The sequence below is a fragment of the Triplophysa dalaica genome, chromosome 7, assembly GCF_015846415.1.
Source record: "Triplophysa dalaica isolate WHDGS20190420 chromosome 7, ASM1584641v1, whole genome shotgun sequence".
Classification (NCBI taxonomy): Eukaryota; Metazoa; Chordata; class Actinopteri; order Cypriniformes; family Nemacheilidae; genus Triplophysa; species Triplophysa dalaica.
The window spans coordinates 5,359,342-5,374,315 of NC_079548.1; the positions used below are offsets into that span (position 1 = coordinate 5,359,342).

Below are 14,974 nucleotides of genomic sequence, written 5' to 3' on the forward strand. Positions count from 1 at the left end.
CTGCTCCCCCTCCTCTCTCTTGCCCTATGAACAACTGAACTCTGACCTCATCTGAAGGTCCTTCCTCTCCCCAACCTGGTTTGCACTGGTCTGCCATTACCTATATTCTCTTTTATTATATACCTGCCCAATTCAGGATCTGGTGCAGGCCCATACACCTGATTGGTTGATTTAAATGTTGTCCCACAGTCAACATGATTTTGCCCTTAAGATATCAATCATATGGCAAAAACAGGAGAGCCATGTAATGAACGGGAATGAACGGAAAAGTGATTTAAGCAGTAAGAATCAAGGATCAGAACTGAACGTTTTATATTCAAATATAGATTGATATCTACGCACCATTTTTAAATGACTGAGAAAGAAGAACGAGAGGATCTAAATGCTAATCTTTTTAATAAAACAAAAACACCCGAACAATGAAAACAGAATCACTGATACAGCTTAACAATATAAAGACAAAGAACAACAACAACAAAGACCTCAAACACAAGTAATACAAAAATAGCAACAGTGTCCAGTTATATACAACATTCTCTGTGGGAGTTACTAAAGATGATTTTTGAGGACGTTGCTAAACGCTTCTCTTACTTTGACCAACATTAAAACAATATTAACTTTATCAACTGAATATATGAGATATTTCTCAACATATGAGATATTCAGCTGATAGACAGTTGAGACACAGGAACTGATTCCTCTGCCCAAATGTGTGCATTGTAAGAATGTAAACTTCTTATGTCCCCTTGTCTAAACAATATTCTACGGTTGAAGAGTCTAGTCGACGGAACACACAGAGTTACTGGATCCAGGAGACAAAGTTTGAAACAGACACACAGGTGCTTGTTCAATCAGAATCCAATGTTTATTTTTTGAGGACTAATATTTATATGCTTGAAACAGGAGGTGTCATATAAAACCACCAGAGTGGAAAATCACCAGACTTTCTGTTTAGTCTTATTCCTCCTGAACAATCAGATATGATCACAAAGTACCTATTCAATATTACAATATCAAAACAATTGTCCCTAAACATCATTAGGAACCTTGAGATGGAGACAACAGATACTTATATCAACATATGACATAATAAGACATGATACAACTTTCAACGAGGTTAAACAACAAGAAAGTAAGGCACATCTTATGTGAATAGAAGCTAATACTAATAGGAATGAATATGAATGAATACATATGATATATGAACTTTGTATTAAACACAGATGCAATATTTGTAGAGGACAGGACAAAATCCAGATTCTCACATGCATGAAAATCATTTGTGTCTTTAAGCTCATCATTAAACTCTATATGAGAATAAAACATGAGACATCTTGTGATCATATACAAAAGCAGGACAGCTGTATTAAAACACTCCACACTTAAATATAAAACTGTATTAAAACATAAATGCAATGTACAATCAGCTCCAAATCAATGCACATGTTATAATGTCACACAGGCTTTTGCTTTTAGAGAATTAAAGATTCTCACATGAAGGGCTGCAAATGAAGAGTTTGTTTCCAAAATGAGATATCATGTTTATATCACGTTATCATGTTTTTATTGTGTTTTATTGTGTTAGTGAGCTGTATGTTTTGAGTTGTTAGGGCTTAAAACAAAACAGAACAACTGCAGTTTGATTGATATTAAATGAAATGCACAATAAAAAACATTAAAAACTGAGTTCAGATTTTGTTAATAAACTTTTCAAATATTAAGTGTTAAATGTATTGCCCTCTCAGGTTAAATGCTGAATTCACAAAAGTGATAAAACTCTTTTCTTTATCACTTAAAACTAAACTCATTCTGACACTTAACATCTAATTTTAAAGCAAAACATTGAAAGATTTGTTAGATTCGGCAGATAATGAAATCTAAAACAAGGGTCTTATTATTATTTATTCCATGTTTGTATCTTTCTTGGTTTTTCTCCTCTGGTGTTTTATTTAATCTGAGCATATGTCACATCATTAGATCCACAAACAACATCTGAAAGACAAATTAATGAAAAAACTCAAATTATGTTTCATACATTTACTGTTGGTAAACCCAAGATTAGAAACATCCTGACATTCCCAGGTCCCATTTTAAGTGCATTTTAAATACCTCTAATGATCATGAAGTTTTTCTTTACCTTTCTTCTCTTTCTTTTTCTTCACTTCTTTCTTAGGCTTCAGTTCAATCTCAGCATAGGTGAGATCAGCTTCTGCACTTACATTGTCTACAACAAAAGAATAAAGAAACTATTAAGATTTATTCTAGCAGTTTGTCATTTTACTCTTCTGGTTCTTTCTACCTTTGCTCTTGTGTTTCTTTCTCTCGACCTGTGAATACAGTTCATCACTGGGGCCGCTCACAGTCACTGCTAAAGAAACATGATTTCACCATTAAAACCTTTAAAGCTGTTTCATTGTCATGAGATGAAACACATTAAATGACATCATTATGTTACCTGTGCTTGTGTTTTTATTATCGGCTGCACCAACTGAGTCATAAATATGAGCATCTTATGTCCAAAGAGTAAGAGACCATTTGTCAAAGCTTTACATCTTATTAATGTAACTTTTTAAAGTAATAATGTTTACCAATGTTTCAATTGTTCAAAAGATTTGTGTCACTGACCATAAGTTGATGATGACTGAACAGACTGCAGTGGAGTGTCTTCACTTTGTTTCTGATCTGATGTCTGACTGATGTTCTGCTGTGCACTGACACTAGAGGGAGACTCAGACACTTTACCTACACAAACACATTAGAAGAAAAATTTCAAATGTAAAAACACTGTTTGTGTCAAACATGTATTCAAAATACACAGAACTTCATCAAATCAAAAGTGAAGTATGTATTTATCAACAAAATGGTGAAGATAGTGCTATAAATATTACAACAGTCCTCATCTGACACTTTTCCTTGGTATGTCTGTGCAATATGACACGTCACATACATCACATTGAAGTTTATGTGCGTAGAAGATTTGAACCTTTTTTGTTTCTGTAGCTCAACACCAGAACCAAGACAATGATCATAAACATGAAGCTCAATCCAACAGCCACTCCGACTAACAGACCACGAGGTGAAGAGACTGAGAATGGACAGAGATATTCTTATACAACCAGAACATTTGTAAGTTATGCAGAAATATTTTCTTTTTATACTTGTACAGGACAGTATCACCTGTGACTGAGATCCAGCTCTTTGGAGACTCTCCTCTCTCTGGGTGTTTACAGTAGTAGAAACCCTCATGTGACTTTGAGACTGTAGAGATGATCATCATGTCTCCTGTAGTCTGATTCTGCACCACTGATCCATCTTTATAGAATTCAGCTCTGAGGTTTGATGGGTTTTTATCTCCATATAAACAGTGAAGAGTCAGAGAATCTCCTTCAGTCACAGGATGAACAGGACTGTCCAGAATCACATCACCATCTACACAACAGAGGAACAAATGTAATGTAGTGTAATATAAGTGATATTTTGTGTTAAGATAATAAATACAGAATTATAAACTCACTGTGTATTGAGATATTAACAGGATGAAGTTTGTGTCCAGATTCAGACTCACACCAGTACACTCCAGTGTCAGATGTGATGAGAGATCTGATTGTACATGTAGATTCTGTTCCTGTAGATCTGACTGATGATGATGAACAAGTTTCCAGTGTGTTTGTGTATCTTCTCACTGTCCATCCAGTAGAGTTCCTGTGATCCTCACAGCTCAGAGAGAGAGATTCAGATGAGAAGTGTTGAGTTCTGTTGGGTCTGATGATCAGAGACACTGAAGAAGAAACACCTGAGAAGAAAAACACAGCTTATAGATGAATGAAGAAATAAATGATATAAGAGCTTGTTGTTGTTTAGTTGTGTGTGTTGAAGTCACCAGTGATCCACAGTGGTTGTGTGCTGCTGTTGTGTGTGTGATAGACTGGATCTCCTCTCTCTGCTCCGCACATATAAACTCCTGTGTGCTTCAGAGCAGCAGAACTCACAGTGTAGTTTCCTTTAGATCCTCCACTGCTGTCTGACACCAGATCATAACCTGTCAAGGGAAATGTGCTATACATTAAGATTTAAAGATGGAATATTAAAAAGAGAAAATAAACTGAGAGTGTATTACCTGAGGAGAGATTGTGTTCAGTGAACCAGCTGAATGTCCAGCCTGTAGAGGATCTGTTAACCTCACACATCAGAGTCACTGAATCTCCTTCAGTCAGCCACTGCTGTGGAGAAACTCTTAAAAGTGTCTTGGGTTTATCTGAAAGTGAGAAATCTCTCATGAATAACATGTTACACTTCAGCTCTTCACACTAATAATGATGAACAAACATATAAACTCACATGATGATACAGTCAGTGTAACAGCTTCACTCTTCTCAGAGTTTTGATCTTTTATCTTTCCCATGCAGCTGTATTCACCGCTGTGGTGATGATTAACTCTGATTTTACACTCTTGAGTCTCACAGTTGAACTTTCTTTTTGTGTTATAAGGCTTTACAGTCCAGCTGTATGTCCACTCAGTGTCTTGTTTAGTCTGTATGTCACATCTCAGAATGACAGTTTCTCCTGAGAACAGCTGTTTGTCAGGCTCAACGCTCAAAACTGCTTTAGGACTCTCTGTACAAACACAACATATAATATCATTTATTTATTTGTATAAATCAGATCATATGTTCAGATATACAGCATGTGTCTGCATGTGTTTTGTTGAATATTCTAACATCTAACAGAATATTTCTCCTTTTGTGTTACATTGATGACAGAAAGTTTGAAACAGTGTAAGAGGACATCAAATAATGACAGAAAATGTTTTCATGGAGTTAAGACAGTACAACCCACAGAACAGATGAAATATCTACCTGACTGAGGTCCATGACATCTCAAAATCTCACCTGTAACATTGATCCACAGAACATCACTGTAGTCTGTGTAATAGACTGGATTCCCTCTTCCAGCTCTACACCAGTACTGACCTCCATCTGAAACTCTAACATTGGACATTGTGTAGGTGTTTGTATCTGTTGTCGACTTCTCAGTGTTCTGTGTGTGTTGATACCAGTTAAACTTCCATCCAGTGAACTGATTCATGAGACACGTCAGAGTCACTGTGTTTCCTGTCAGTACAGATCCTTCAGTATCTGATGTGAGTTCAGCTTTTGGTTTTGATCCTGCAGGAGAATAAAACACATTCAGATGCTGAAGAGTCTCAGAGTTCATCTGCTTCTCTCTGAGTCTTTATTACAGTCATGACTGACCTTTAACAGAGAGAGTCACATGATCACTGTCCTGTGAGGATGAGGGGCGTCCAGCTCTCTCTCCTCTACACCAGAACTCATCCTGATCAGATGCTGAACTGATGGTGAAGATGTTTGAGTCTGAGGAAAACACTGGATTCACAGTTCTGTCTTTATACCACAGAAAACTCAAATCTAATGATCTGTATTGTTCTTCTATCTCACATTTCAGAGTGACTGTCTCTCCAGTGAACACAGATGTGTCTGGTGTTACTCTCACTGTAACTCTGGGTAAATCTGTAAAGATAATGTAATATTTACTCAAAGGGCTTTAATACACACAACAATATTATTATGAAATGAAACATTCCGGTCCTGGATGCTGATTGGTCAAAAGAAACAGTATTTTAATAAATATTTGTGTTTCTTATATTGTAATTATGAGGTAAGAGTTTTATAAAAGCTCCAGTGCTTTATTTGTCCCCCTGTCTGTTAAAAGTCTTTAAAAACATAAAAAATTGCCATGGCGTCAAGATTTTTTTAATTTCAATATATAATAATATAAATGAAAACTAGAGTACTTTGATTTGATTTGGGGTTTTATATTATTAACTTCTATGTTCTTCTTCCCAGTGTGACAGTAATGATTTTAATATATGAATAGAGAACACTACTGTACATTTCATTTTTCTACACAGAATGACGCCTTTCTCTTTTCAATTAAAAAAAATACAAATAGCTGTTGAGATAAATATAAATCCAACACTGTTCATCACCACACGTGTGTTTTTCACAACTGTCTGTTATTTCATGTTTGGTGAATGTATTGTGTATGTTTGTTTACGTATTATTTTCTTAAAAAGATTATAATCTCATGAAACTAACCTGATCAATTAAAGTTCATAATGAATAAAGTATTTCATAATGAGCAAAATATGACTGTATACAGATAAACACACTCACCTGATACTGTCAGTGTAACTGCATCACTGGTGTCTGAGGGTCCTCTGATCTCTGTTCCTTTACAGGTGTATTGACCTGCGTGAGACTCACTAACAGAACTGATTGTGTATTTCTGTTGAGATCTGTGAGTGTAATAGTTTGAATCTTTATACCAGGCGTATAGCCAGTTAGTGATTCCTCCTTCACTGATGTCACATGTGAGATTGACAGTTTCTCCTCTGAATAATCGTCCATCAGGCCAAACAGACACTTGAGGTTTCGGTCTTTCTGTACAAAGACAAACAATTCAAACTGTAAATACTGTCAAATAATGTCCTGCTGTATCTACTGCACATCTGTGGATTTCATTCTGGTGATATGTAACTACTTTTTATTTGAAAGGCTTCATTTAAACAGAGATCTTTCAGACAGATACAGAATTATCATGTGTACTTTCTAGTCTAAAAACAACATAATACAAGTCTCAATGATCAATAAATGGTCCAATCAAAGTAAGTGTGAAATACATACAGTTCAAGTATATTGCAGTCACTGAGTGTGGACTTTATGTTCTACATACGTAGATAACTGGAATACATTCTCTGTCACAACCTTATACAATAATCCCAAATCACTGCATTTTAAATAAAGGGTTTATTATTAAGAACGGTCGTACTTGATTTCTGGAATTTCTGGAGAAAAAAAGTTGATCAATAAAAACTGAACTCTGCACGATATTATAATGATTTAATAAATCATTCTGTAAAAACATTACTGCCTTTGTCGACTATGTACCTGTGTTTTAAAATATGCAAACAAACTTTGCTTAGTTCATCTACTGACACTTATTAATTAATAAAAAATTTAATTATAATAATAATAATAATAAAATTTCTTTGATGATCTGGATCATTTAATTATGGGAAATCTGCAGAAAAAAAATCAGAAAGGGGCAATGAGGTGAACCCCATTCATGAACACTTTATGAATAAAACATTATTCAATCTATATTAACAGATTGCTAAACACACATTCTGTACTAAATTACAGGTTTTGACCTCTATGACTGCAATTGTCATTTCAGTGTGAAATATTTCATGTGTTTTCTGAACAGTTTATTATGTGAGTAATAATACTTACTCTCTACTGTCACTGTTATTGGATCACTGTAATGTGAGTAATAGTTTCCTCTTCTGGCTCTGCACCAGTACTCTCCTCCATAATAGACTTTGATTGTTTTAGTTCCTGAAGCTTCATAGTTTTCATGTGATGGTGTGTAAAAGATAAACTTCCATCCAGTGGACTGATGCACCTCACAGGTCAGAGTAACTGAGTCTCCAGTGAACACAGACTGTGGCCGAACAGTCAGAGATGGTTTCACATCTGTCAATATTAAATCAAAAGGTTATGCACGTTTTTTTCAAACTGGCGAAAGTTGAATTCACTCCATACATTTATGTACAAAATGTTTCATGACACCACCCTTAAAGCACAAATTACATTCCATACAAACTCTCAATTCAGCACCGAATGCCATGATACAGTTTTAAAAAAGAAAAAAACATTTCAATATTTAAAAGTTCAAAAATATTTTATTTGCGAATATTAATACGTCTTGGATAAGAAACTGAAGTGAATGAAACCTTAAAGGGATAGTTCATCCAAAAAGTAAAAAATCACTTACTCACCCTCAGATTATTTCAAACCTGTATAAATGTTTTTGTTCTGTTCAACACATATTTGGAAGAATATCAGTAACCAAACAGATCTCATCCCCCATTTACTGCCATAGTAGGGAAAATAACTGCGGATGAGTAAGCAGCGCATCATAAATAGACTCGGCGCCAAAATGACCGCAGCACTGCTGCTTCCACGTTCAGTGTGAATGTTCTAACCGGTTCTAACAATAAGTTTCCTTTCCTATGATCTCTGTTAGATAAAAAGCAGGCGCTGATAACAAGCTGGTTACACGTGCAGAAGAGACTATCCTCTCTTCTCCATTGCTCATCTGACATACCTCTGAACATGACATACAAGGATCTAGTCAATCAGAGAGCTTGTAACATCTCTCTCTCTTCATAGCTAGTCTGCATTGTTTAACCTCGTTTTACCAATGACAGATGCCAAAGTGTCAGGGAAATGCTAAATAAAGAGGCATAAAGGAAAAGCTACATGACTGAGCTCATCGAATAATAAATCGGAAAAGGAAAGGCAGCAGAGAAATGGAAATGGTAAAAGAAATAGTTTTTAAATGACTGATTAAAACTGGTTTTGCAAGTTTAATTTGTAAATCCAATTATTTATTCCTCTTTTTAAATCACATTTTCAAATACATTTTGAAATTCCACTATTTATAGAGGAATTCATTAATGCACTATGAAATTATGTACTTATTTATTTTTTTATGTTATTTTTAAGTCCCTTTTTAATTTGAAGTATTTATTGATGGATTAATATTTCATTTATTCATTATTTTTACAATCACGCTTTTTATTGCCCTTTAAAACAATAAATAATAAGTGACTTTCTATTAATATTTGAATAAATAAATTAAGTTATAATCAAATGGATTAATGCCTATTTTTATTGCAGAATTAGTTATTATACAATAAAATGCTTTATTACTTTACACATGACTCTTCTGGTCCTCCATATGTGACATACACCTTATGAAACATTGGTAAAAGCATAATTCGGATGCATCGTCTAATACCACAGCTATATTTTCCTCTTTGGTTGAGCTGAGCACCTGCCCTCCTCCACACTTTTGAGGACGGGTCCGGTCCTGGAGTTGTCAAGTATTCATTCAGATTATAAATACACATTAAGAAACTCATCAATTTACATTTATCCTTAGAATATAAATAAATATTAAGGCGGCCGCATTTCTGACTGGCTGCATCACTGTGTGATGGTATGGCGCCTGTAACACGTAAACTCCCTTTTGAGCCTGCCCCCCCCCTCCTCTCTCTTGCCCTATGTACCACTGAACTCTGACCTCATCTGAAGGTCCTTCCTCTGCCCAAGTTGGTTTGCACTGGTCTGCCATTACCTATATTATCTTTTCTTATATCCCTGCTTGTAATAGTTGTATTTGACATATATGTATAATCTGTATTTTTTGTATATTTTTTTTTATTTTGTGTTAGTGTTATTTTTATGCATCATGAGTCTAATAGTAACACAATTTCAATCCTGTATATGTAAGTACTGTACATGTAGCAGAATTGACCGTTAAGCAGACTTTGACTTTGGACTACTGTTATGCTAATGTTATATCTTAATCAGACGAGGTGAACCGCACAAAAAACACACGCACGCACATACACACAACCTTAAACATCTTCCAGAGCCTCTGCATTGGTCTAAAATGTAAAACACAGTGTTGTGTTAAAGGTGTAATGTAGTTAAATTAGGATATTTAAGCGATTTCAAAACATACTTTAAAAAAAACATCTTGAGTAAAAATAAATGCACTGATATATTTTAATATATACTGTATATATCTATATATATATATTAAGAAGGGTTATCTGCTGTTATTCATGCTGGCCTCATGGATGGGCAGGGAGTTTTTGACCAGAATAGATCTATACCGTCAATCTAAACAGTATAATAATTGTCAATCATTTTTTTTAAATGACAGAAGTATATTTAAAACAGTAAAAAACTGAGCACAATACATTTCTATGTGTATAATTTTCATACACAGACATTCACTCAGTGGTACTCAATCTTGTGCTACATAATAATAATATATTGTTGTTTATTTTTACATTTCTCTACTGAATTTCATCCTTTTTCAGATGATAAATATTGTCCTCGATGTAATAAATGAAACAAAGTGACTCACCTGCAGGTTCTGTGGAGTGGATGGTTGAAAACAACACTGTAAAGAACAAATAGTAAGAAAAGTGTAACTGTTTATAAAATAAATCATAACCAAAAACTGGTTTTATTCTACATACAGCGCAAAATATATTTTTCTACAAGAATTTTGAGCAGTGAATACACGTTTATTGTGGTTTTGCTGAAAGAAGACGGTGATATGGGAACACTCGTCTCATACAGACTGGTATGAAACATCATTAAACTAATAAATATGACTATTGTATTGATTCAATAAATCGCGCCTCACATTCATGTTGCTTAATACTAATGTTGTTGGAATAACATTATATATTTATCCTATTACATGAACACCAAATCACTTGATGTGGTACATGTGCAGTGAAACACAAGACAATAGAAGATAATAGATAATACTCACAGAGCACTAGAAGAAGAGAACTGAACTCCATACTGATCTACTGATGACACACTTCAACAAACACACTGTATTAAACACTCAAACACTTCCTCTATTACATCATGAACCACATCAATGTGCTAGAAAAATAACCTACAAATTAAACGTCACACGGGCGTACACAATCTTATGAGTGTGACATTTTCATAAAGATTTTAATAAGGTAAAGCATTTATTTGTCAATAACTGCACATATAACATTGATGTAGTGACAAGATTTGTAAAGATTTGTACACAACAGCTGTTTGTCACACGCTTCACTAAAATAAAATAAAAAAAAACTCAATGAGTCTCATCGTCATTCAGTCAGGTGAAAAACACTGATGGTGCTGAATGTCAATGACATGTACATGTGAAGATCAGAATAACATATGAAGTCTTATACTGACAGGCTCTGTCATGATTCTGCCTCATCATGTCCCGTATTTCTTGGTCTTGAGGCAAAATGAACGAGCTTAATGACTTTTATGCACGCTTTGAGAGAGACAATAAGGAACCCGCCACCAGGCTCACACCTTCCACCGACCACCCAATCATCACAGTAAATTCCACAGATGTTTTCACTGCACTAAGCCGGATAAATGCGCGCAAGGCTGCTGGCCCTGACGGCATCCCTGGTCGCGTACTCCGGGCATGTGCGGACCAGATCGCTGGGGTCTTCACGGACATCTTCAACCTGTCCCTCGCCCAAGCAGTGGTTCCAGCATGTTTCAAATCCACCTCCATTGTGCCCATTCCAAAACATTCCAGCCCGACATGCCTGAACGACTACCGCCCTGTAGCACTCACACCCATTGTTATGAAGTGCTTTGAGCGGCTGGTCCTGTCACACCTAAAAGACTCTTTACCATCCACACTGGACCCATACCAATTTGCCTACCGTAGCAATAGGAGCACAGATGATGCAGTGTCCATGGCGCTGCACTCCGTGCTCACACACCTGGACAATAAGGACACTTATGCACGCATGCTGTTTGTAGACTTCAGCTCTGCATTCAATACCGTAATCCCTTCCAAGCTAATCATCAAACTTGGAAACCTAGGCATTAACAATACAACCTGCAACTGGATTATGGATTTCCTGACGAACAGGCCTCAGCTTGTTAGGCTAGGCAACATCTGCTCCACCACAACCACCCTCAACACTGGTGTACCACAGGGCTGCGTACTGAGCCCCTTTCTCTACTCCCTTTTCACACTCGACTGCAGGCCTGTGAATGGATCTAACTCCCTCATCAAGTTTGCAGACGATACAACAGTGATTGGTCTCATCAGCAACAACGATGAGACTGCTTACAGGGAGGAGGTACGGCACCTGGCCACATGGTGCTCAAACAACAACCTGCTCCTTAACACTTCAAAGACAAAGGAGATCATCGTGGACTTCAGGAAGGCGAAAGGAGGCACACACAACCACATCCACATTAACGGGACGGCTGTTGAACGTGTTTCCAGTTTTAAGTTCCTGGGGACCCACATTTCGGAGGACCTGTCCTGGACCACCAACACCTCATGCCTGGTCAAGAAGGCTCACCAGCGTCTCTTCTTTCTGAGGACACTGAAGAAGAACCAACTGTCTTCAACTATCCTGGTGAACTTCTATCGCTGCACGATAGAGAGCATCCTGACCAACTGTGTCACAGTCTGGTACGGGAACTGTTCTGTTGCTGAGCGCAAGGCACTGCAGCGGGTGGTGAAAACAGCCCAGTGCATCACAGGAACTACACTCCCTTCCATTGAGGACATCCAGAAGAAACGCTGTCTGCGTCGAGCTCGCAGCATTCTCAAGGACTCCTCTCACCCCGCTCATAGACTGTTTACTCTCCTGCCTTCCGGTAGGCGCTTCAGGTGCCTCCGGGCAAGAACCAGCAGACTAGGAAACAGCTTTTTTCCCAGAGCTGTTTCATTATTGAACTCTGCTCCCCACTGATTTCACTACCTCTCATAACTTTAACTTAATGCTGCTATTACAATGTTTACATTGCACTACAGGGCTGCCATGCATGACGGAACTGTACACACCAGTACTTCATGTATCTGCTCTACCGGACTGTTTACACGCATCATTTGCACTCTATACTGCTCACTTGCACACCAGGAACATTACACTGAATGCTCATTTGCACTAATGGACTACTCTCATAACTGCATTAACTCATCTACTGCACTGTAACTTTCATAACTGCATTAACTCATCTACTTCACTGTAACCTTAATAACTGCATTAACTCATCTACTGCACTGTAACTTTAATAACTGCACTAACTCACCTACTGCACTGTAACTCATCTATTGCATTATTGCATCTATCGCATAACTAACTGCATCTACTCATCTATTGCACTATAACTTCAATAACTGCATTAACTCATCTACTGCACTGTGACTGTATATCTGCATCTACTCATGTATTGCACCGTACCTTTAATAACCACATTAACTCATCTACTGCACTGTAACTTTAATAACTGCATTAACTCATCTACTGCACTGTAACTGTATATCTGCATCTACTCATGTATTGCACCGTACCTTTAATAACCACATTAACTCATCTACTGCACTATAACTTCAATAACTGCATTAACTCATCTACTGCACTGTAACTGTATATCTGCATCTACTCATGTATTGCACCGTACCTTTAATAACCACATTAACTCATCTACTGCACTGTAACTTTAATAGCTAATGTCTGTAACTAATGCACACTCAAGTCACTTGCACTATTGTATAGTCTATATTGTTATCTGTTCATGACCTCCTGTACATTAATGTTCACAGTATATAGCCTTCTGTATATATTGTTCATAGAACATACCGATTGTCATATTTTCATAGTACATGCCCAACGTAAATTATTTTCCTAATATTGTATTCTGTATTTATTCACACTGTATATCTGCACTTGCTAATTGCACTTCTGGTTAGACCTAAACTACATTTCGTTACACTGTACCTGTATATGTGTAATGACAATAAAGTTGAATCTAATCTAATCTGAATCTAATCTAAATCAGACAGGATCCCTTGTTTTATGTGGAGAGAGACATTTTGAACCTTTTGGCTTGCCTTATGCTCTCTCCAGGTCTCCATTGTTCCTGTTCTCCTGTTTCCTAGTTAGTGTTAATTCATTAGTTTATCCCCTGCACCTGTCCCCTCTTGATTTAGTTCCCTTTATATTAACCTTGTGTCTCTTGTGTTGTGCTGGTTCACTGTCTCTTGTTTCCTGTGTGTTGAGTTCTTGTGGCTTGTCTTGTTTAGTTATTTGTAGTTTATGTCAATTCTAGTCTTTAGTGAAGTTAGTTTTAGTCTTAGTCCTGTCATGTTATCCTACTCCCATGTTTTGTTAAGTCATCATCTGAGATCTCTGAATCCTCAAGTTTGGATCCTCAAACATTTTCTCTGTAGACTTTCTCTGCTCTTTATTGTTCCTGCCCTGATTCTTTCCAACAATGTTCTTTCTTACTTTTGAAAGATGTGTTACCCCACCCCTGTCAGTCATGGTTTAGCTAGCTGTATTAGCATAATGTTTTGAAATTAGCATGTGAATAATACATTACATTTTGCCTGCTACAATTGAATCTAATATAAGTTAAGCTACTTTGTCAGCAATAGTTTGAGCTTTAAACAAAATATAGTTTGTTTAAAAAAATACATTCTTACCTCAAAATATTGTTTTTTCTCTCTTAAATTGTAAAGTTTTGGTATTTCCAGCCTTGATAACTTTACACTTGGATCTGGGAGGACGCGGCGCGGGTACACACTGAAATCATCACATGACTCCTATCTTATCCCTGATTGGTGGAACTGGTGGTGTTGCAACTCTCCTCATGTTACAAACACATCAGGGGCCTGTACCATGAATGTTGCAGAACAAACTCAGGGTTACAGGATTAGTTTTGGGTTGCCAAAACCAACGTGATCAAGCTTTGCTTTGATTTGGTAAGATGAAGCAGCTCGAGGAGTTTCTTTGTCAACTCAAGCTTTGATCCTGAAGCTATGATTAGTTTGTGCGCGCGTGCACATGAATGAGTGACGTCGGGATCGCTAAACCAATCGCGTTCAACATGGATAGAGGGAGTTCCGTAGGTTTCTTAGGAAATAATTATGCGCAAATATTAGTAACACAAAAATGTATTTCAGCCACGGAGTAAAACTGTATCTGCTGTCTACACAAGATATATCACATATCCTGCTAACATTAGTTATCATTTAGTTTACCTTTATTAATGAAGATGAAGCATATGATGAAGTGAAACGATCTGTGGGTTGACAAAGTTAAAGAGATAAATGTACTGTACTATTCATTATGGCACAAGTGTGAATGTGAGGATTTATATTTTATGTTACTGGTGTCTCTGTTATTGTAGGACATTTCACAACCTTCCCCAGAAACTGAAGTGTTTACCTTCATAGGTTACAGAAGAAATGTGAACAAAATACACTAGAGAAGCTTACTCTTAATAAAGAAGGTTAAATAAAAAATACC

The 14,974-nt window shown here is 36.6% G+C and overlaps 1 protein-coding gene across 1 annotated transcript in view; it reads right to left on the reverse strand.

The window, feature by feature from the left end:
* The window catches only part of LOC130425787 (uncharacterized), a 33,721-nt gene extending 22,979 nt beyond the window's left edge, over window positions 1–10,742 (reverse strand). Inside the window, exons 1-19 of the mRNA XM_056752167.1 lie at window positions 10,444–10,742; window positions 10,027–10,062; window positions 7,314–7,556; window positions 6,195–6,461; window positions 5,457–5,528; window positions 5,253–5,372; window positions 4,890–5,165; window positions 4,339–4,614; window positions 4,118–4,255; window positions 3,881–4,039; window positions 3,515–3,793; window positions 3,178–3,429; window positions 2,984–3,085; window positions 2,626–2,742; window positions 2,456–2,509; window positions 2,300–2,368; window positions 2,138–2,224; window positions 1,948–1,992; window positions 124–205 (exon numbers count right to left, since the gene is read on the reverse strand). Of these exons, the coding sequence (XP_056608145.1) occupies window positions 124–205; window positions 1,948–1,992; window positions 2,138–2,224; window positions 2,300–2,368; window positions 2,456–2,509; window positions 2,626–2,742; window positions 2,984–3,085; window positions 3,178–3,429; window positions 3,515–3,793; window positions 3,881–4,039; window positions 4,118–4,255; window positions 4,339–4,614; window positions 4,890–5,165; window positions 5,253–5,372; window positions 5,457–5,528; window positions 6,195–6,461; window positions 7,314–7,556; window positions 10,027–10,062; window positions 10,444–10,474 (2,705 nt within the window). The 5' untranslated portion in view covers window positions 10,475–10,742. The remainder of the gene's footprint in view (window positions 1–123; window positions 206–1,947; window positions 1,993–2,137; window positions 2,225–2,299; window positions 2,369–2,455; window positions 2,510–2,625; window positions 2,743–2,983; window positions 3,086–3,177; window positions 3,430–3,514; window positions 3,794–3,880; window positions 4,040–4,117; window positions 4,256–4,338; window positions 4,615–4,889; window positions 5,166–5,252; window positions 5,373–5,456; window positions 5,529–6,194; window positions 6,462–7,313; window positions 7,557–10,026; window positions 10,063–10,443) is intronic.
* Between the last annotated feature and the right edge of the window lie 4,232 nt (window positions 10,743–14,974).